This window comes from Zootoca vivipara, chromosome 8 (genome assembly GCF_965207765.1).
Source record: "Zootoca vivipara chromosome 8, rZooViv2.hap1.1, whole genome shotgun sequence".
Classification (NCBI taxonomy): Eukaryota; Metazoa; Chordata; class Lepidosauria; order Squamata; family Lacertidae; genus Zootoca; species Zootoca vivipara.
Window position 1 is genome coordinate 43,414,792 of NC_142591.1, and position 21,905 is coordinate 43,436,696.

General features: G+C 40.2%; 1 protein-coding gene across 10 annotated transcripts in view; it reads left to right on the plus strand.

Annotated features, from left to right (window-relative positions):
- RBBP8 (RB binding protein 8, endonuclease) overlaps nt 1-20,842 on the plus strand; it is a 41,970-nt gene extending 21,128 nt beyond the window's left edge. For 5 of the 10 annotated variants that reach the window (XM_035125551.3, XM_035125555.3, XM_035125554.3 and 2 more), the window contains exons 9-19: nt 745-833; nt 1,634-1,713; nt 3,790-4,624; nt 4,887-5,013; nt 5,465-5,556; nt 6,334-6,448; nt 8,399-8,575; nt 9,549-9,618; nt 11,475-11,571; nt 14,787-14,928; nt 20,303-20,842. In XM_035125551.3, coding sequence (XP_034981442.2) covers nt 745-833; nt 1,634-1,713; nt 3,790-4,624; nt 4,887-5,013; nt 5,465-5,556; nt 6,334-6,448; nt 8,399-8,575; nt 9,549-9,618; nt 11,475-11,571; nt 14,787-14,928; nt 20,303-20,400 — 1,922 coding nt within the window. In that variant the 3' untranslated portion in view covers nt 20,401-20,842. The remainder of the gene's footprint in view (nt 1-744; nt 834-1,633; nt 1,714-3,789; nt 4,625-4,886; nt 5,014-5,464; nt 5,557-6,333; nt 6,449-8,398; nt 8,576-9,548; nt 9,619-11,474; nt 11,572-14,786; nt 14,929-20,302) is intronic. The other 5 variants (XM_035125556.3, XM_088676278.1, XM_088676279.1 and 2 more) reach the window with 3 other exon arrangements.
- Nucleotides 20,843-21,905: the final 1,063 nt, after the last annotated feature.

Genomic DNA, 21,905 nt, shown 5'->3' on the forward strand with positions numbered 1-21,905 from the left:
TTAAACCACAGAGCCTAGGGCTTGCCGATCAGAAGGTCGGCGGTTCGATTCCCCACGACGGGGTGAGCTCTCATTGCTTGGTCCCAGCTCCTGCCAATCTAGCAGTTCGAAAGCACGTCAAAGTGCAAGTAGATAAATAGGTACCACTACAGCGGGAAGGTAAACGGCGTTTCCGTGCGCTGCTCTGATTCGCCAGAAGCGGCTTTGTCATGCTGGCCACATGACCTGGAAGCTGTACGCCGGCTCCCTCGGCCAATAACGCGAAATGAGCACCGCAACCCCAGAGTCGGTCACGACTAGACCTAATAGTCAGGGGTCCCTTTACTTTTATGACCCCAGGACTAGCAGCCCTTTCAGGAATCCTGGAGATTGCCCATTTGCCCGAGCATTTTGCCGACTCTTATGAGGAAACCATTCATCCTTCAAAGCTATAGGGAAGAGTTGAATAGAAACCAGGAACCTAAAGAGACGGCTCCTGCAAACTTGCATATTATTAAATACTATTATGTTTGTCTAAATTGTTTCTTAACTTGAGCATTTGAGAAATAGGTTTAAAATTAAAAATCAAGGATTCAGAAATGTTCTGCTGAATTAATTACCTTGGAAGAAATAATACTTCTATTACTGCACAATTCTCAATTTATGGACCTCTTTTTTAAACCTAATCCCATTGTACTAGCAAAAGTGAAATATGTTTTATCATGCATGCTTTGAGTTACTGATTTCTTCTTTCCATCTGTACAGACGAAAAAATAGCAGGACAGCGCACTGCTACAAGATCACCATTTACCTTGGCAGTAGCTGTTGCAGAAACACTTGGACTTGATGAGCCAGTGAGTACTGTTTTCACATTCTGCCACAAAAATCTAGCTGGGAAATAAACTCTCATAGGGAAAACCAATTTTTCTTTTGCTTATATTGGCAAAAAGTACCACCAACCAACTGCTAATGACAGCGGATGAGACAATCAACTGTGTATAAATTGCTGTGTAATCATTGTTATCCAATTATTGTGTCAAAAACTAAATGAAAATGAAAATTACAGTTCGTTTTGTAATTTTTCATTACTGGGAATTAATGTTGGTTTTCAAAAATGTATGTCGCACTTATGTCTTCGGAGGCTGAACATTTTAATTTTATTTTTTGCATGGTAAATTGGAAATAAATTGCATGAAGGTGGTATAGAACCATATCTTTTAGAATTGCTACTCATATTTCTTGGTTGGTGAAATATAACTCGATCATTGCAGGGATTTGATTTAATGGGATCCCTTTGCTATAGCTTCAGAACATAATTGGTTAAATAAAATTTTATCAGATAAACTGAGTGCAATCACACTAATTCAGCTCAAGGAACTATACTCAAAGAAGCAGGCTTTTCTGAGCATATCCAGAATTTGACAGAGAACTACATGCACAACCAGGTGCTTCATTCTCAATTCTCCATTCAGCAAATCTGGGGTTTGCATACAAACCTGCCTCTACTTTTTCTTTAAGCTGATTGTTCTGTCAACATAGGCCTGGCTAATCCATGGCCATGGAATTAAATATGAATGTGTGCATTTTGAGCTTCTTTAAAAAATGTGCCATACCAGAAGTTGCAAATATGTAAAGTGGTGTTATTATTTCATAGGAACCTCGGAATAAAGCACAGGGAGATTTCAGAAAACAGTTGGTTCATGTGTTTCCTAAAAGTAATGGTGACAACGTGGAGTAAGTCTTAGAATTTTCTTTAAAAAAAATAGAAATGAATATTTTACATATGAAGCTAAATGGACTTTCATAGAATAAATTTTGGTAGAAATGTTTATTATAGTAAAATATCATAACATATTTAATATAATAGTGAAGAAAACTTACCACATTTTAGTTTGAAAGAGTATAATCTGTTAGAAAATAGCATACTTAGATTTTCTGACAATATCTGAATTTTTAATACAGTGGTACCTCGGGTTACAAACTTAATTCGTTCCGGAGGTCTGTTCTTAACCCGAAACCGTTCTTAACCTGAGGCACGCTTTCGCTAATGGGGCCTCCCTCCGCGCTACCACGCGATTTCCATTCTCATCCTGGGGCAAAGTTCACAACCCGAGGTACTACTTCCAGGTTAGCGGAGTTTGTAACCCGAAGTGTTTGTAACCCGAAGCGTTTGCAACCCGAGGTACCACTGTATACGCCATGTAATAAGATTAATATGGTTTCCCTGCCAATATTTTGTACTCTGAATAGAAGTACTTGGTAATATGCCAGATGCCACCATAAGGACCAATCCTGGTCTTATTCCTACTTGTGTATTTTTTTAATGCACACACCCTATAATGTTTATATTTGAAGTTTCTAAAATAATAAACCATTTATGGTACCTCTTTAAAAGTTCAGGGCCCCTATTTGATGTACTACAAAAAGGCATAATAAATATGGACAGAAGGTTAAAACTTCATGGCAGCATCTGCTAAAGCAGGGGTTCCCAACAAAATTTTCTCGAGGACCTCTCATCGAGCCGCTATTGTGACAAGGACCCCCATTAATTCCTAATCCTAAAATTAAAAAGTGAGAGCCAAATTAAGAGTCTTTTTATAAGAGTCTAGGGAGGAGGGAGGGGAATGGAGAAGACAGGGTACCTGCACAGTAGTGCACAAATGAAGCCGACGCGCGCAAAGCATCTTGGGGAGGAGAGCGTTATTAGAATGCGTGCGCTGCCTCTTTGCTAAACAGTAGTGTTTGTAAAGCGCCACCTAACAGCATACAGCAGAACTACTGCCTCATCTAATTCTAGTTTTGCGCTAGACTCTGCTCATGCAGGAAGCGGCCAAAACAAAAAATCTGTTATCATACGAAATATATTTAATATATTTTTTATTCTAATAGCATCTTGCGGACCCCTCTGGCATAGCTCGCGGACCCCTGGGGGTCCCCGGACCACCTGTTGGGAACCACTGTGCTAAAGCATGGATGGGGAATCTGTGGACCTCCATTTGTTATTGGACTATATCTCACATCATCCTTTGCCATGCTACCTGGAGCTGATGGGCCCTCCAGTATCTGGAGGGCTAAAGCTTCTCTACCCTTGTGCTAAAGACTCAGAAACCCAAGGATCTTTGAGCAGGATATTGAACAAACCTACTTACCTTTCATCGTTACCTCTATTGACCCTACACTCCAACCTTTGTTCAAAATCAGGGTTTTCTTAGTGTAGAGTGTGTCCAGCTCTGCTTATGTTGATGTTTCTGACAATAAATCCAGTCTTTCAGAAGAGAGTGATAATTTAATCCCTCTCTTAAATATACTCAAGTATAAGCCTACTTTTGCAGCACAAAAAATGTGCTGAAAAAGCCACCCTCGGCTTATACTCGAGTGAGGCAGGTGACGGCGGAGAAAGGCACAGGACCTGGGGTTCGGAGGAGCGCTGCGCTGCAACTCTCCAAACCCCGTCCTATGCCTGCTCTGTGTGAGGCGGCGGGGAGGGAGAAGTGGCGAGGAAGGGATCCTTCCTCGTTGCTTCTCCCCCCACCCCGCCGCCGACAGCTAGGAAAGGCATAGGATGGTATTTATTTTTATTTTTGAAATTTACCAGTAGCTGCTGCATTTCCCACCATCGGCTTATACTCTAGTCAATAGGTTTTCCCAGTTTTTGAGGTAAAATTAGGTGCCTCGGCTTATACTCGAGTATATACAATAACATTTACAGCCTTATGCTGAATGTTACTTTTTTTTCAATGGACTAGTTTGTTTTTTGTACTAGTTCACATTTGCGGAAATTTCCCCCCCCCCCAACTTTTAACTATTCAGGTTTTCAGATCCACCTGAGGATGCTTCTCCACTTATAGACTGGGATTCTAAGGTACCTTCTCCTGTTTTTGGAGCCTCTGCAAATGTGAAGAAGAGCAGCTTGGGCCTCAGTACAAGTCTTTCCTTATCTGTGTCAGCAACAGGACGTAAGTCAAATCTGAAAAACAACTCCATCAACAATTCTTCCTATTCCAGATCTGAGAAAGTGAAATCAGTATCTGAAGATGTTGCTTTTGTTGTACCGCTTAACCCTGGGACTGAAATAACCTCGGTTATCAGCCAGGCTCCAACTGGTAAGCAAGTGGTTCTGAAACAGAATGCAGATGAGCCCATAACATGTGTGACCAACACACATTTAGATAAAGATGAGACAGGCAAGAGTGACTTCCTTCTTCCATCACAGAAACAATTAGGCAGCCGATGCCCTAAAAGGAAGAAACCTGATGAAAGGAGTGGGCATGTGATCAGCTCTGAAAAAGAAAATGCCTTCCCTTCCCATGCAGACAATCCTTCTATCAATAGAGATAATATAACTGATAAGCCTTTAGATTTATCTGATCGCTTTTCGGGTTTTCGCTGTCAAGAAAAAAGTGCTGAGAGCTCCAAAACTAGGCTGAGGCAGGCAACTCTTTGTGATGTTTTTCAACCACCAGTGAAAGATTATTCATCTAAAACCATCGTTGGTTATCTAATGAGCCAAGATTCACCAGAGGATCCCTGTGTACAGGAAGCATCCCTGGAGAGAGAACCTCAAGTACAAATAAAAGAAGAGATCACTGCCTTTTGTAATCCAGCAAATGACGTCCTGGAATCAGACCTCTCTGAAGATATGAAGGTAAGTTTGTGAGCAACACTGTTGCCTAACATAAATAATCACCTTAACTTTTCGGGGAACGGTAGCATTTCTTTTGCTTATTTGCCAAAGAGAGAGTTCACTTGACAATTACGCAACATTTGCCGGAGGAACTTTCTTGCTACTTATTTGTACTTCTAGGGTGGGGGATCAGGAGACTAATACAGCTGGCTAATGTGAATTATGAGCAGCACAGACAAAATATTTGGGCAAAAGGTTTTTAACATTGTAATTGTGTCGGTAGGCTGCTGGTGTCCATAAACCAACAAATAAGAGGATAAGGTTGCAAACTGCAGTAGGTGAGCCAGCATCTGTGCTTCAACCAAATCCTTGCAGAGTGAAAAAAGCTGCAAATCTGCACAAGGAACAAGGTACCTTGTAACTCATCATATTATTGAAATATCAGAACATTGGTGTTCTTTGTCTTACCCTTTTATTGGTGTTACCATCATCTAACAGAGATCCTACATACCCATTAGGGACAGATCTGTAGTGAGTGTCTGCTGCATCCATAATCCTGTCAACTTGCTTCAGCCAGGGCAAAAGGGGTGGATTTCCGCAAGGTTTTTGGCTCAGTCAGCCTTGAAACAAAAAGCCACCCTTCTATTGACAGTAATGAAATGGAAAATAGGGGTGCCAATTCCAGGGCTGGCACACTTTTTCATCGATCTTGAGGATACCTTTGAAAAATTGCCCTTTTATAGCAGTTGAAATCTGGAATAGTCACTATTTGTCTCGTTTTTATGATCTGCATATCCTTAGAATTCTAAGACTTTTAGAACATTTGTTTCTTTTACAAATCAATTCTCTCTTCATTTGAAGATAATTCATCCTTGGAAAATGTACAGTGGAGCATAGACCCAGGAGCTGACCTTTCCCAATACAAAATGGATGTTACTCTGATAGATGCAAAAGTAAGCAATCTTACAGTATGACTATCACTAAGCTCCCGGAACCAAAATATTATTTATGGCTATTAACCTTTTATGCTTTACTCAGAATAAAGAAAGACTAGAATGGTCCCTATTTTCAAGTAATGTTAGTTTCAGAAACAATAGAAAAATGTAAACTTAGTTCCTGGTCTTGCAAATGCTTCAAAAGCTAATTCAGATACGCAGTTTCTGAGTTTCTCTTGTATAATTCTACCAGCTTGGGAAGGCAAGTGAAAATTGTTTATCCATAGAAAGATAATTCATTAAGAAAAAGATATTCAGATTTTCTTGAGTCTTACTCAGGAAAGTTTGCCTGTATCTTACAGAGGGAGTATTATATATTTCACTGAAAAAGAGGCTCATTCAGTTTTGTTTTGTGTTTTTTTTAAATACCTGTAGTTCATCTGCTAACATGAAACTGAGTTAGTACATTTGCTTCTATCATTTATGTGATAGATCCTCGGTATTTGGAAGTTTATAGACTAGTTTTGTAGAATGATTTGAAGAATATTTTCAGGCCTGGTGAATCATGGAAGATTCTGAAGTTTAGATCAGAGATCTTTCAGCTTGCATGTTTCACAGCTCGCAAGTGATGGCGCTACTAAAGGATTCTTGCAGAATCTTAAAATGTGATCCACAGTCTGAACACTTTTTTGTTCCTGGCATTTGCTCTGGTATAGAAGTTTAAAATACGTATTTGACTGCAATATCCTAAACAAATTGATGACATAATTGTTTTGTGACTCTGTTGCCTAAAAGGAAGGGATCCAAACAAGAACCGAAGCAGAGACTGTAGACATGGACTATACATATGTCAGTGATAGTATTCTAGTAAGAATGAAAAATCAAGAACATAAAGAAGCAAACAGTTCAAGTAAGTTATTTTTGTTTGTTTTAATAACAAGTGAAAAACTGAATATAATAATTACAGGCTCCTTTGCATGGCTGGCCCATGTATCAAGATGACTTTCCTGGTTAGCATTTAAGAAGGGATGATGGAAAATGCATGAGCAGTCTATCTGTTCACTGGACAGATAAAAAGAATAAACCCCCCTCCAACAATGCACAGCTTAGAGAATGAGGACAATAGAACAATTGGTTGGGTCCAGGGGCTCAAAATGCTTATCTTTGACTTGAAAATAAGCGTGTGTTCTCCCCCTGCTTTATAGCCTTATAACTCTCCCATAAGGAACCATAGTACTTATTATAGTCTTCTGGACCCAGCAATGTTGTAAGCTATGGCCTGGTATATGTTTCTTGAGCTTTGTCTAACTTGGTAGCTATGTGTCTCTTATGGAGGTGAATTATATGATTAGAGTCCTGTACAGTCTGGTAGCTTCTCAAGTGTACTGCTGTAATGTACTATATGCTCAGCTATCCTGGAAGACAGTTCAAAAACTACAACAGGCCTGGAACGTGGTAGCTTGTCTACTTTTCAGAAGTAATAGCCAGTACATATAACCTTGCTTCTTTTTGATCTTCACTTGTAAATAGTTCATTTCAGGGTGGAATTCAACATGCTAGACTTGACCTATAAAAAGGTAAAGGGACCCCTGACCATTAGGTCCAGTCGTGACCGACTCTGGGGTTGCGCGCTCATCTCGCATTATTGGCCGAGGGAGCCGGCGTACAGCTTCCAGGTCATGTGGCCAGCATGACAAAGCCGCTTCTGGCAAACCAGAGCAGCACATGGAAACACCGTTTACCTTCCCGCTGTAGCGGTTCCTATTTATCTACTTGCATTTTGACATGCTTTCGAACTGCTAGGTTGGCAGGAGCTGGGACCAAGCAACGGGAGCTCACCCCGTCACAGGGATTCAAACCGCCGACCTTCTGATCAGCAAGCCCTCCTAGGCTCAGTGGTTTAACCCACAGAGCCACCTGGGTCCCCAGACTTGACCTATAAAAGCCTTTAAATACTTGTATCTGGGATAATTAAGGTCCACTTAATTATTCAGGTGCCACCACTATCAATGATAACTAAAAACTGGGTCTCCTGTAAAAGTTTTTAGTGAGTTGGGGTTAAGAGAATTCTTAAAATTGTGGCTGCTCTTACCTTTAGAGTTGAGATGCTTTGAGGTATTTCTTATTTATTTAGTTTACAAAAACCAGCAAACCCACACACAACAAAACATATTTACCCTGCTCTGTGCAGCCTTGTGGCATTCTTGAGATGGAATGTCCCAGTCAGAATGTTGCAATGAAGCCTGCCAGGCTGCTGAGGGCAGCAAAGTCACAGCCTAAACTGGCAGCAAAACTTTTTAAAAAATGAAATAAAGAAAAGCCCCCAGCCAGTTCATATTTAAAGGTAAGACCCACCCCACCCCAATTCCCTGCAGGTACTTAAGAAACTATTTTGTTACAGCTATTTATACCTCACTTTTTAGGATACAAATTTGAATAATGCCAAGGAAGAAGATTTAAAATTGTCATTATTCTGTTCCTATATACTAGTATTTACCAGACATTCCCAAGAAGCTTATTTAAGTCATGGGTTGGTCCATCTTTCTAATACAGATAATCAAGATGGCATGCCTTAAGTCAGGCATCCCTAAACTCGGCCCTCCAGATGTTTTGGGGCTACAACTCCCATCATCCCTAGCTAACAGCACCAGTGGTCAGGGATGGTGTGAATTGTAGTCTCAAAACATCTGGAGGGCCAAGTTTGGGGATGCCTGCCTTAAATTAATAAATAACAAAGCTAGTTTTAGAACCTGATTGGTTTTATTCATCTGCTACTAAATATTCAAATAGATCATGCTGCTTTTTAGCTCAAGGTGTCAAGAATAATGCTAGTAATAATTGTTGCTCACATTTGTCAAAGGAGAGAAGAGAAGAAATGACACTTTAGCAGAAATATTTGATCGGACATCATATGAAGAATATGAATCCTATCTAGAAGATGACAATGTCCTACGATGTAGCAACAGGGAGTCTTGTCAAGAGGAAGAGGAAGAGGAAGAAAATAAGGAAATATCAACAGTAAAGAAAAGCCTACAGAGTATGTATTTGTTTTTAGACTTGTAATTCACTGCCAAAATTGGGTGAGGATGAGTTACAGCTTTATTTTCAATGTACATAGGATTTCAACCATGGATGGTCCTGCCAGCAGAACCTTAGTTAGGAGAGCTGTTTGTGAGTGATCCTCCGCGAATGCAGGCATCCCCAAACTTCAGCCCTCCAGATGTTTTGGACTACAATTCCCATCTTCCCCGACCACTGGTCCTGTTAGCTAGGGATCATGGGAGTTGTAGGCCAAAACATCTGGAGGGCCGCAGTTTGGGGATGCCTGCACTAATGGGATGTTCCTGCTGCTAAAAGTAGGTGACAGTTTTCAGCTGTCTCCTCTTCCCTTGAAAATCTGCCCCAGATGTTTGAGGGACCCTCCCAAAGCAGTTTGAGGCAGCATAGGGGGTTGCAGAAGGAAGGGAAGCCTATCAAAAAATCTGCACCTCCCATGTACCCTAGCAGGACTGTCTACTGAATCCCAATCCCCTCTAAGGAGAAGGAGCCCTGCCATTCAAGGAAGACTAATTCGAAACCAAGTCATTATCGTTTAAAAGATCTAGGTGTTTAAGGGAAATTATCATTGTTTTCAAGTACAGTGGGACCTCAACTTACAAATTTAATCCGTTCTGAATGCACACTCATATGTCGAAAACTTTGTAAGTCGAGTTTCCCATAGGAAAAGCGGTTTCCCATAGGAATGCATTGGAAACGGAAACATTTGTAAGTCGAGGAAACCGTATCTAAAAACTCGTAAGTCGAGGAAACTGCATCTAGCCGCGAACAGGTTTTCCGTTCGGATGTCGAAAAAATTGTAAGCGCATGGCCACTTTTTCCGCTCGTAACTCGAAAACGTTGGATGTCGAATAGCTCATAAGTCGAGGTCCCACGGTACTGAGGGATCTATATTGTAGTTGGTTGTGACCAAGGTTGTTTACTTAAATTTATGACGTGTTCTATATTTTCAGGGCATGGAGAGAAACGAGATAAAACCAAACAGAAGGCTTTTGTGGAATCATATTATAAAAGTGATGAAAGGTACATACCATATGCTTGTGAAAATCATCTTTAAGGCGACCAGACCTCTTCTGTATATAAAAAAAGATCATTCGCTTGTTTTTCTTCAAGTGATTACGTGGCAGAACTGGGATGTCATAGTTTGAAAAAGATCAAGTAAACTTTGGGAAGAGTTATAAAGAATGTAATTTGGGTGTAAAAATGCACTGCCTTATTTTAGTTGATTGTAGATTAAACATATATCTGTTTCCAGTTTGTGGAGAATGAAGAAGATGAAAGACATAGGGATATATCTTGCATTACATTCAGTTATATTAACATGGGATCCTTACCGTTCCTTCAAAGCCTCTCTGTCCATTGTCTTGTTCAGCACCTTTTAAAGATGAACAGAGATTAACAGCATTTAGTGCAGGCATCCCCAAACTGCGGCCCTCCAATGTTTTGGACTACAATTCCCATCATCCCTGACCACTGGTCCTGTTAGCTAGGGATCATGGGAGTTGTAGGCCAAAACATTGGAGGGCCGCAGTTTGGGGATGCCCATTATACCTAAAATAATACTGTGGTCAAATCCTTTTGAAGTGAACAGGATTTGAATGACAATTACAGTGGCCATCTGTTCTTAACTTTCATTACCGTAGTTATATAAACATGAAAAAAGCAGTAAACATAAAAAATAGCAAAATATTCAGCTGCACAATATTTAAGTTAGCTGCCACAATGGTTATAGATCCCATTTTTAAGTACCGCTATGTTTTATAATTCATCATAAAGCAACAGCAAAACCAAAATTGCTAAAGCAACTTGATTAAACCAACATTTTGTTGTTGTTGTTGTTGTTTAGTCGTTTAGTCGTGTCCGACTCTTCGTGACCCCATGGACCATAGCACGCCAGGCACTCCTGTCTTCCACTGCCTCCCGCAGTTTGGTCAAACTCATGTTCGTAGCTTCGAGAACACTGTCCAACCATCTTGTCCTCTGTCGTCCCCTTCTCCTAGTGCCCTCAATCTTTCCCAACATCAGGGTCTTTTCCAAGGATTCTTCTCTTCTCATGAGGTGGCCAAAGTATTGGAGCCTCAGCTTCACGATCTGTCCTTCCAGGGAGCACTCAGGGCTGATTTCCTTAAGAATGGATAGGTTTGATCTTCTAGCAGTCCATGGGACTCTCAAGAGTCTCCTCCAGCACCATAATTCAAAAGCATCAATTCTTCGGCGATCAGCCTTCTTTATGGTCCAGCTCTCACTTCCATACATCACTACTGGGAAAACCATAGCTTTAACTATACGGGCCTTTGTCGGCAAGGTGATGTCTCTGCTTTTTAAGATGCTGTCTAGGTTTGTCATTGCTTTTCTCCCAAGAAGCAGGCGTCTTTTAATTTCGTGACTGCTGTCACCATCTGCAGTGATCAAGGAGCCCAAGAAAGTAAAATCTCTCACTGCCTCCATTTCTTCTCCTTCTATTTGCCAGGAGGTGATGGGACCAGTGGCCATGATCTTGGTTTTTTTGATGTTGAGCTTCAGACCATATTTTGCGCTCTCCTCTTTCACCCTCATTAAAAGGTTCTTTAATTCCTCCTCACTTTCTGCCATCAAGGTTGTGTCATCTGCATATCTGAGGTTGTTGATATTTCTTCCGGCAATCTTAATTCCTGCTTGGGATTCATCTAGTCCAGCCTTTCGCATGATGAATTCTAAACCAACATAGTTGTCTTAAATAGTTTTAAGGTGTAAAATTGTATATAATAATGTGCTTTAATGCTGAATTCACCCTGGGACCTTAGGGTAAAAGGCAGGTAATAAGTAAATGATAGTTTTCTTATGCAAAAAATAATATTTGCATCCTTGTTTAGATCTTGCAATTTCTGTTTACTTTCCAGAAGGAACATGGTATTAGATTTTCCTCACATTGAGGTGGTCCGTAAAAAAGAGGAAAGGAAAAAATTACCTGGACACACTTGTAAGGAATGTGAAATAGTAAGTTAATTATTTTCCCTTGATATCATGAACCTCATTCTGTTTTTTCAATAGAATAATTTAGGTATCTCATGAATTTCATATACAGAGACATATATCTGTAGCATAGCTGATGAAATGGTGCAGTGTGCATTTAACCAAGGCATGCATGAGCCTTATTTTTGAATATTTAGCTACCTGCTTGACCAGGGGTCAGCAACCTTTTTCAGCTGTGGGCCAGTCCACCGTCCCTCAGACCATGTGGTGGACCGGACTATATTTTTTTGGGGGGGGATGAATGAATTCCTATGCCCCACAAATAACCCAGAGATGCATTTTAAATAAAAGCACACATTCTACTCATGTAAAAACACTAGGCAGGCCTCACAAATAATGCAGAGATGCATTTTAAATAAAAAGACACATTCTACTCATGTAAAAACATGCTGATTCCTGGACCATCCGCGGGCTGGATTGAGAAGGTGATTGGGCGGCATCCCGCCCACGGGCATTAGGCTGCCTACCCCTGTGCTTGACTATAATATGTATTGGGAAGAAATGGAAATAACAGAGTGCAATAAAGACTCCTGATTTCGAACAGTGCAAAAATAGACTATAGATTAAAACTGAAAATGCCTGTGAAATCTCCTGGACACCTCTATAGGTGCACAGGGTCTCCTGCAACTTGAGATTTACAGTTTTTAACTCATGCTTCCAAGGAGCCCCTGACTTCAGAAGTTGCTATTTGGATGGGGTGGGGGCTGCAGTTGGAAGAGAGCCCTAGACACTCCCTGCATAGTTTTAGTATCCCCCCAAAAAAAAATCCATACTAAGGAATTGACCATTTATCACCACAAGAGAATAATACATATGAATAATTTATACACTGCTTTTCTACTTTAAGCATTTCCCCCAGTCTTACGTTGCATCAAATAACTTGTTACATCTAATTATTCTATAAACAGGGTGGATAAAAATCAATGATTTTTTATTTTATTTTTTATGATTAAAAATCATAAAAATCAGATTTTTAAATTTAAACCAGATCTTTCTACAAAATCTTTCTACAGATAGTTTTCTATTTAAGTTACATTATTGTCCAAAGGCTATTCATCAGGAAATAAGGATTTGTTTAAAGTTTTTCATATGTGCTAAAACTCAGTCTAAGTTGTGTTTTTTTTAATAAAAAAATTGTTTAACCACATTGGTTAACAAACATGAATACATATGCTATAATGTTATTGTTTTACCGGTAGTTAAAAAAATTTGTTTAAGTTGTTATTAAGGACACCTTCCAATAAAGTACAACAGAAAAGTTGTCCAAATATAAATAATAATTTCATAATTATCTGTCTATGTATTTCTGATAGTATAACCAAATCAGTAATTTTTGGTGTAACTGTAAAAACTACTCTGAAAATTTATTATTCCAAAAAATGAAACCTTCCTCTGGTTGTAAATATTAAGAGAATGCCAGCAAGGTTGAACCTTTCAGTAAAAAAATGATTTAAATCAAGCCTTACTGACTAGTAGTTTAAATCGTGATTTAAATCTACTTGATTTAAATCAAATCCACTCTGGCTTTAAGAGCACATGTAATTCATTCATTAATGTATTCTACAATTTATTGGGGAGCATAGATGAGACTTATACTATGTAAGAGATCACTTACTGTTTTTAACTTGTATTTTTAACCATCTTTCTTATCTATTCTTCCTAAAAAAATTTTTTAAAAAAAGCCAACAACTGTATGTTTCTGAAATTAAATATTTAAAAATAAGGAGCTTAATACAAACCTAATAAAAACTTTGCGATACCTTTCTGTATTGCACACAGCTTAATCTATAGCCTACTGTGAAGCTTAATTTTGTTCCAAAATATGTGAAATCCAGAAGCCTAGAATAATAAGAAAGGGACATAAAAGCAGCTCTGTGTCTTGTGCCAAGAGCTGTGTGTGAACAATTTTAATTTCCTGTCTCTGCGCAGTGCAGGACTTCTCTTTAGGAACTTGTTTCTTGTTAGATTTTGGTGAGTTACTCATAGTAGTGAGATTGGAAACACATGGGGAATCTCTTTTATAATGAAGAAATGTTAAGAATAAAGGCAGAATTTTAAAACACTTATAGAAAGAGACTTTTAATATAAGCAATCCAAGTAGACTATTTTCACAAAGGCAGGTGGAATTTCAGCAGTAGCATTGCACCAAAATAATGGGGTGTGAGACAGAATCATAGAATTTGTAGAGTTAGAAGGGACCACGAGGGTCATTTAGTCCACCCCCTGCAATGCTGGAATCTTTTGCCCAACATGAGGCTCAAACCTATGACCCTGAGATTAAGAGTTTCATGCTCTACCAACTGAGCTACCATATGTGAATGTCTTATATGTGAAGTTTGTTTTGCACATGCATTTTATCCTTTCAGTCATCAAATGAAGAACTTGAATGTGTAAACCAGCCTTTAAAATCCCACACATTTTCTAAGCTCTTCAGAAACTGATATTTTCTACTCACTGCCTACATGATATGCCCCTTTTGGCATTATATATTAGACCCTTTTTATGATTCCTCAGTGTTTGGAATTTGCAAGCTGTCAGATTTTTAGTTCAACTGAAGCAAGAATTTAGCTTTAAGAAAGAGATTTCTGAATATAGACAATGTGGTACTGCACAATATCTGTATCATACAGTTCTGACAGGGACCATGGCTTGAAGCACAGCATATTATCTTAGTAAGACACAAAGGGGATTAAATGTACTCCCTCTTGAAGTATTCTGGAGCCTCCTTAGAGAGCCTTTATGTGTGAGTTTGGAGCTGTTATTCAGGTCAGTGGGAAGATACTGCACATTGTTTTCGGAACCTTAGAACTATCAAACTGCAAAGAAGCTAAAGGTTGCCTAGACTCAATACCCTGAAGCAGGAAACTGTTCCAAACTTTTAACACCTGTTTTAAAATCCTGAAATAAATAATACACGAATAAGGATAAGAATCTGGCAACAGGCATCCCATTCTAAGGGAACATTAATATATTATCCTGTTAGAATCAGTATAGACATGAGGTCTCTCTTCTGACAGAAGTAATCAACCAACGCCGTTTCTGTGCCAAACCCTGGCCTAAACCTTGATTGAAAACCACTTTCTTCCAAGAGTGCCTGGGGGGATAAGTGAAGGCACCTTTTTGGGTATTCTGGTTCAGGAGTTATTTCTTAATACTGATATTCTGCAATATCTCTTTAGTACTATGCAGATTTTCCAGAAGAGGAGAGGGAAAAGAAGTTAGGTGCCTGTTCAAGGCATCGGTCTCGCTATGTTCCTCCTGATACACCAGAAAATTTCTGGGAAGTCGGATTCCCATCCACCCAGATGTGTGTTGAAAGAGGCAAGTATATGAAATAGTGGCTAAAAAGGTGGTACAGTCAACCAATAGACACAGATCTGTCTTCTTCATATTCAGACTTGATCGTTGAGATCTTCTGATGGGGCTGTTTTTGTGGTCGCCTAGACCCCTGAGGTTCAGCTGGCCTTTACCGGGGGCCGAGTCTTTAGTGTGGCAGACACTGCCCCGTGGAACTCCTTGCCACAAGTTTGCTAATCCTTGCTGATACAGGTTCAGCAGGCATGATCATTTTTAGACACATTTTTAAAACGGTATGATTATGACAGGACTTTAAAATCTGAGATTCTTTGCCAACCAGCTCTAACTGCTGCGTTTGATGTTTTTATTGTTATACTGTGTTTGATGTTTTTATTGTTATACTGTGTTTTTAGTCTGTATACTGCCTTGAGATAGTTTATATGAAAGTGCATTCACAAATATAATAATAATAATAATTATTATTATTATTATTATTATTATTATTATTTATTTATACCCCGCCCATCTGGCTGGGTTTCCCCAGCCACTCTGGGCGGCTTACAAGAGAAACATTTAAATACACTAATTTCTTAAACATTAAAAGCCTACCTAAACAGGGCTGCCTTCAGATGTCTTCTAAAAATCTGGTAGCTGTTTTCCTTTTTGACATCTGATGGGAGGGCGTTCCAAAGGGCAGGCGCCACCACCGAGAAGGCCCTCTTCCTGGTTCCCTGCAACTTGGCTTCTCGCAATGAGGGAACCGCAAGAAGGCCCTTAGAGCTGGACCTCAGTGTCCGGGCAGAACGATGGGGGTGGAGACGCTCCTTTAGGTATATTTATTTATTTATTTATTTATACCCCGCCTATCTGTCTGGGTTTACCCCACCACTCTGGGCGGCTTCCAGCAAATACCAAAATACATTAAAATATCACAGATTAAAAACTTCCCTAAACAGGGCTGCCTTTAGGTGTTTTCTAAATGTCAGGTAGTTGTTTATCTCCTTGACCTCCGATGGGAGGGCGTTCCACAGGGCGGGCGCCACTACCGAAAAGGCCCTCTGCCTGGTTTCCTGTAGCGATGCTTCTCACAGTGAGGGAACCGCCAGAAGGCCCTCGGCGCTGGATCTCTGTGTCCGGGCTAAGCTGTTTTATCAGCCAATTGGGTTGTATTGAATATTACAGGAATCTACAGTACCAGCCTACAGAACTGGGGGGAAACTGGGCAAGATTCAACTAGTAGGAGCCCATACGATTCTGCGGTTTTTATTTGATTTGTTTTGTTGTGTTGTGTTTTATGATGGGCGTACAGCCGAATAAACATCTTTGCTTTGCTTTGCCCATACAAGGGCTCCTGTTAGCACAGAGGGGCTTTCCCCCTCCCCTGCCTATGTATGTCAAAATTGGCTTTGAGAGGGTTGGGAGAAAAACCAGAACAGCACCTGAGAGGGAGGAGAGAGGTCATTCCACTGGACAAGCACAAATGCTTGCATTGGTGGAACATGTTTTAGTGTGAGGTTGAATTCCTCCCACTATGTTTACATTTCTTAAAGTACAGTAGTACCTCGACATACAAATGCTTCGACTTCCGAAGGTTTCGACTTACGAAGTCGACAACCCCGGAAGTCTTTTCGCCATGCGTGGTCCGTGCATGCGCAGAAGCGCAAAATCGTGTTTCGTGCATGCGCAGAATGGGCGCTTCGACATCCGAAAACCTCGACTTACGAAGAGCGCCGCGGAACGGATCGTCTTCGTAAGTCGAGGTACCACTGTATTTCAAATACTTAACCTAGTGGTCCCTTACTTAGCTACCCACCTGCCTGATAACAGAACTTATGATTGTTGATGTTTCAGAATGAGAAACAATGGCTGCATTGCACTTCACGGTAAACCAGTTACTAGTTTGCTATGAACACATAGACAACACCTGCTTGGCTCCTTCCTGGCACTAAATAATGATGCCTGGCTTAGTGTTAAATCTGAACTGGAGATCATGGTTTGATTTGTTTCAGTCAAACAACAGTGTGAAGGAAGGGTTTGTTCTTTGCTTCCTGCTTTCTGTTTGGTTTGCATAAGCCAAATAGTTCAAATGTAATGCTAAGTCAGGGATTTTGTAGTTTTTTGTTCACACTATGGGGGCAATGAAACAGGAGCCATCTGTGCATCTGTCGTAAACAATCATGGTTTACCATGATGTGCAAATGTGACCAATGTGAAATAGTTTGGTGGGGGAAAGAAAAAGAAACTCAGCACATAAATATTCAAGAAAAAATATGTTTTGTATAGTTTACCACTGTATATGTAATCAGAAGTAGTAGTCATTGGTGGAATCCTCCTTAAATCAGTTTCTACTTGCTGCAATACATGCATTCTTTATCTGAATGCAATCCAGGCATTAAATGATCTCCCAGTAGATTAGTGCTATACTGCTTTCATATGCAGGAAGCCATGAAAAAAACTATAGCAATCCCATTTCCTTTTAAAGAGTATCTACAGATCATCAACTTCCTCATAAACTACCTCTTGTTTAGTTTAGAATTTTCATGGCGGAAGCCTTTCAAGCACAAAGTTACTCTTAGTTATTTAGAATGCCATTATCTAAGTGGGTGTACTGTACTTAAGAACAGCGCCTAACTTTTTTCACTCTGCACTGCCAGTGGCGCTTCACAACAAGGAACAACTTATTAAACTAACATTTTTATGCGAGGAGATGGAACAGCAGGGAGCCAAATCGTCCTGTATCTGGAGCTCAGGTCACCTGTTTTACTAGTAGGAAGACTAGACAAGACTCAGGCGATACTTGTTTGGGACAGGTAGAGTCTTTCCTGTTGTGTACAAGGGATGTCCAACATAGGGACCTGGCAAAGCCCAAACCTCCCACAAACTTTCTGCAGAGAACTGCCAGTACCAGTTGGCTCACTTGGATTTTGCTAGTAGGGGAAACTGAATCCATGTTCAGTATACCCCATGTTCAAACCCTAAGCCAAGCAACATTTCATCATCAGGTGCATAACAAGCATTGTGCCCAGTGTGTCAAACTATTGCTCAAAAGAAACATTTCTTATAAATAAAGCTAGGACAGCTTGTGTGACATAGGTATGTACCAGATAATTGCCTTGGCTAGGGTGCTATGGAAACTTAAACTAGGACTGCTAAAATAAATTGGAATTTGGCCATTTATTTCAGTGGATTGTGCTGGTAGTCTTGGGGGTTTTTTGCAATATCATTAATGTCTCATCAGAGTTAATCAGTATTTTAAATGTATTAGTTGTGCATCCTATTAAATATTAATACATACATTCATTAATCTTTATAATAATAGCAAGTGATAATATTTATTTAGCACTTTTCCTAAGTGCTGGAAGTACTGGCACATCACAAACATACTTTCAGAAATATTTACTTGGTAGACCCAATATTATTATCTCCCTATTGCAGGCACAGGCCTGAGTTGAAGTGATAGTAACTTGTGTCGCTCAATCAGTCCATTACTGTGGTGAAAAATGAACCAGGAACACCTCCACTTTAAGCTTATTTTTGTAACCACTCTAGTATACTAGCAAATTGTTTCCCTCTTTCAACATAGAAAGTTACCCTTACATCTAGAACTATAAGCTGTGCCACAATAGCGGTTAAGAAGCTTAAAATGCCAAATAACACTGTTTCCTGCTTGTTTGGTATGTTGACCACAATAGTTTGGTTGCGGTAGTTCCACAGGCATACACTTCCTAATCACTCCTGGCTGAAATCCAATACAGTCATACCTCGGTTTAAGTACGCTTCGGTTTGAGTACATTCAGTTTAAGTACTCCGCGGATCTGTCTGGAACGGATTAATCCACTTTCCATTACTTTCAGTAGGAAAGTTCACTTCAGGTTAAGTACGCTTCAGGTTAAGTATGGACTTCCAGAAACAATTACACTCATACTTCGGGTTAAGTACGCTTCAGGTTGAGTACTCCGCGGACCCGTCTGGAACAGATTAATCCACTTTCCATTACTTTCAATGGGAAAGTTCACTTCATGTTAAGTACAGACTTCCGGAACCAATTGTGTACTTAAACCGAGGTACCACTGTATACTTATTTGTAATCCTGGATCAGAAGCTTATTTCAAGTACAAACTTTTAAAAGAAATGTATTATAACCAAATAAATTGTTAAGAGCGCAAATAATTTCACAAATTTGTGAGTCGAGGCCCCGCTCCCTGCTTTGTGATGAAATAAGACACATGGACACAAGCATTTTAGGTTAATGGGCTAAAAAAGGCCATAACTTTATTGGTTCCAGAATGTGAGTGGTATTGGCTTAGGCATCGGATCCGAACCAACTATACTTGACTCCTGCCCACTCTGCAGGGAGTCACACGAGGGTTAACAACCTGTAGGGGGAACTTGTTGATGCAAATCAATGGGAAGCTTTCCCCTAGAGTCACTGGAGCGTCATGCCATGGCCCTATCTTCAGACAGGAACCATGACCGCCGGATTCCTTTAACGGAATACCCTTCAAGGGCAGGGGTAGGTGATGGCCACAACCTCCCCTCCAACACACAACGCATTTTCCAATGCCTAACCGCCAAACCTTACAAAGTTGTGACGATTTATTCCGAGGTAGGCGAAAAACCAAGTGGCTGGTGCCAGTCTGCTAAGTGGAAAAAATTCCTGCCAGACCCCTTGGACAACCAAGGCAACCAACTGAGGTCCATAGTAAGGTCAGGTGCAGAAGCAAAACCTAGAGGGCGGGAGGGCGGGTGATCCGAGGAAGCTGGAACAACAAGGCAGCAATTGTGTGCCTGTGGCCGTTTTTAACAGCTAAACCACGCCCCCCCCCGGCAGCCAGATTGGCTGGCTAGGGTGCGTGACACGGGCACAGGACTCCAGTGATTCCTGCTCACAACACCTCCCCTCGGGGAAGAGGAAAGGCTTTATCATAGACAATGGACAGATTCTTTCCGTTTTATGTGTAGGACTCCTGAAATGAGAAACCAGTAACATTTAACTTATTTTCAAAATAGTCCTTAAACTTAAAAAAATAAAATCAACAGAATTATATAATCATAGAATTGTAAAGTTGGAAGCGACCACAAGGGTCATCTAGTCCAACCCCCTGCAGTACAGGAATCTTTTACCCAACATGTGGCTTGAACACACAACCTTGAGATTAAGAGTCTTAGGCTACCGACCAAGCTAATATTTCTCCACTATTTTTTAGGAAATGGTAATGATTATATTGCTTCTAACATTAAACTTTTTGTATGGACACTTTTTTTAAACAATTTTTAATATAAAAATTTTAAAAGCCACTTAACACTAAAATAAGCAGGAATTTCTCCCAGCACTGTTTGATAGTGCTTTCTCTTGCCCAAATCATGTGTTGAAATTTCGTTGTGTCTTTTTTTTTAGGTTACATAAAAGAGGACCTTGCTCCCTGCCAGCGTCCTAAAAGAAGACAGCCTTATAATGTGATGTTTTCTCCAAAAGGCAAGGAACAAAAAACATAACTTGAGGAATAACATTTTACAAATTGAGAAATCCTTTTGTTTCCATAAATATTTAAAGTCAGTGAAAAAATAAATCCATCTGAAAATCATGGTACCTAAACACAACTATTTAATGTATATATATTTTGGGTTTTGTATATATGTTTGTGTCTTGTCCTGATTTTGCACCTTGTAGTTTGGAGGACCTGTTTTCTGTTCCTTTGGAGTCTGCAGCTCATCTCCCTACTGGCTACATTTACATGGTGTAAGTTGGTGTCACTTTGGGGGGCCAAGCACATTGCAGCTGCTAACTTCAGGTCTAGGAGATTCCTGTGAACTTTAGTTGGAACTTTAGAGGGTGCTTCCATGTTGCACTGGATAACTTAAATAATTTGTAACCACTTTCCTTTTGTAATAATTTTTGGGGAAAAAATCTAATAAAAATGGATTTTCTTAACTATGACTCTTCCTACCTGCTCTTTCCCAAATCTTTTATTTTGGATTTAAATACTTATTTGTCCAACAGATGTGTTAACACTCATAATTTAGCAGTGGTATTACTAATCCTACACCACCATTGCAAAGCCCCCCCTAACAAATAGAGCAAAAATTCAAGACAAAAATCTGGCTTGCCGGCCACTGCCTATGGCTTACCACTGGGATGCGGAACCTGTGGCTCTGCAGATGTCCCTGAACTACAGCTTCAAACATCCCTGACCATTGGCCACTGCCTGGAGCTGATGTAAGTTGATATCCAACAACATCTGAGGACAAGAGATTTCCTACGTCTGATTTAACTGGGCCTGCAGACCAAGGAGAAGGGGACGACAGAGGACAAGATGGCTGGACAGTGTTCTTGAAGCTACAAACATGAGTTTGACCAAACTGCGGGAGGCAGTGGAAGACAGGAGTGCCTGGCGTGCTCTGGTCCATGGGGTCACGAAGAGTCGGACACGACTAAACGACTAAACAACAACAAGCAGACCAATAGGAGACACCTGGCAAACCAATTTTGGGCCAAAGGTTCCCCACCCTTGTGTGGCATGGGCATAAAAGGGAGGAGCAAAGGAAGCTGAGAGCCTTCCCACTTGTGCAGTGAGAACAAGCCATAGTTTGGCTTCCCAGGATGTGCAGACCACACCAAGCCACTTAAGAAAAAGCATCACTTAAATAGGAAAAAACTCAACTACTGGGAACTTTAAAATGAATACAGTAATTTTTCATGCTGTTCAAAGCTATTAAATGCAGTGTTCCCCTTATCAACACGAGAATAAAATGCAAAATCAGGCTGCTAACATAATTATTAAATCATTACCACTATGACTAAAAAAGTATTCTAACTTACTATCCATACTATCTATCCAATAATTTTGTGCTAAAGGTGGAAGATTCATTTAAAATACACCTCCATCTATATTTTCGTGTTCCAACCTTTGGCTCCTTTGTTAATTTTTTAAGTGTAGCATGTGCTACACTTATGCTATCCTCTGCAGGTTGTTCTTCCTACACCGTATTGCTAGATGCTT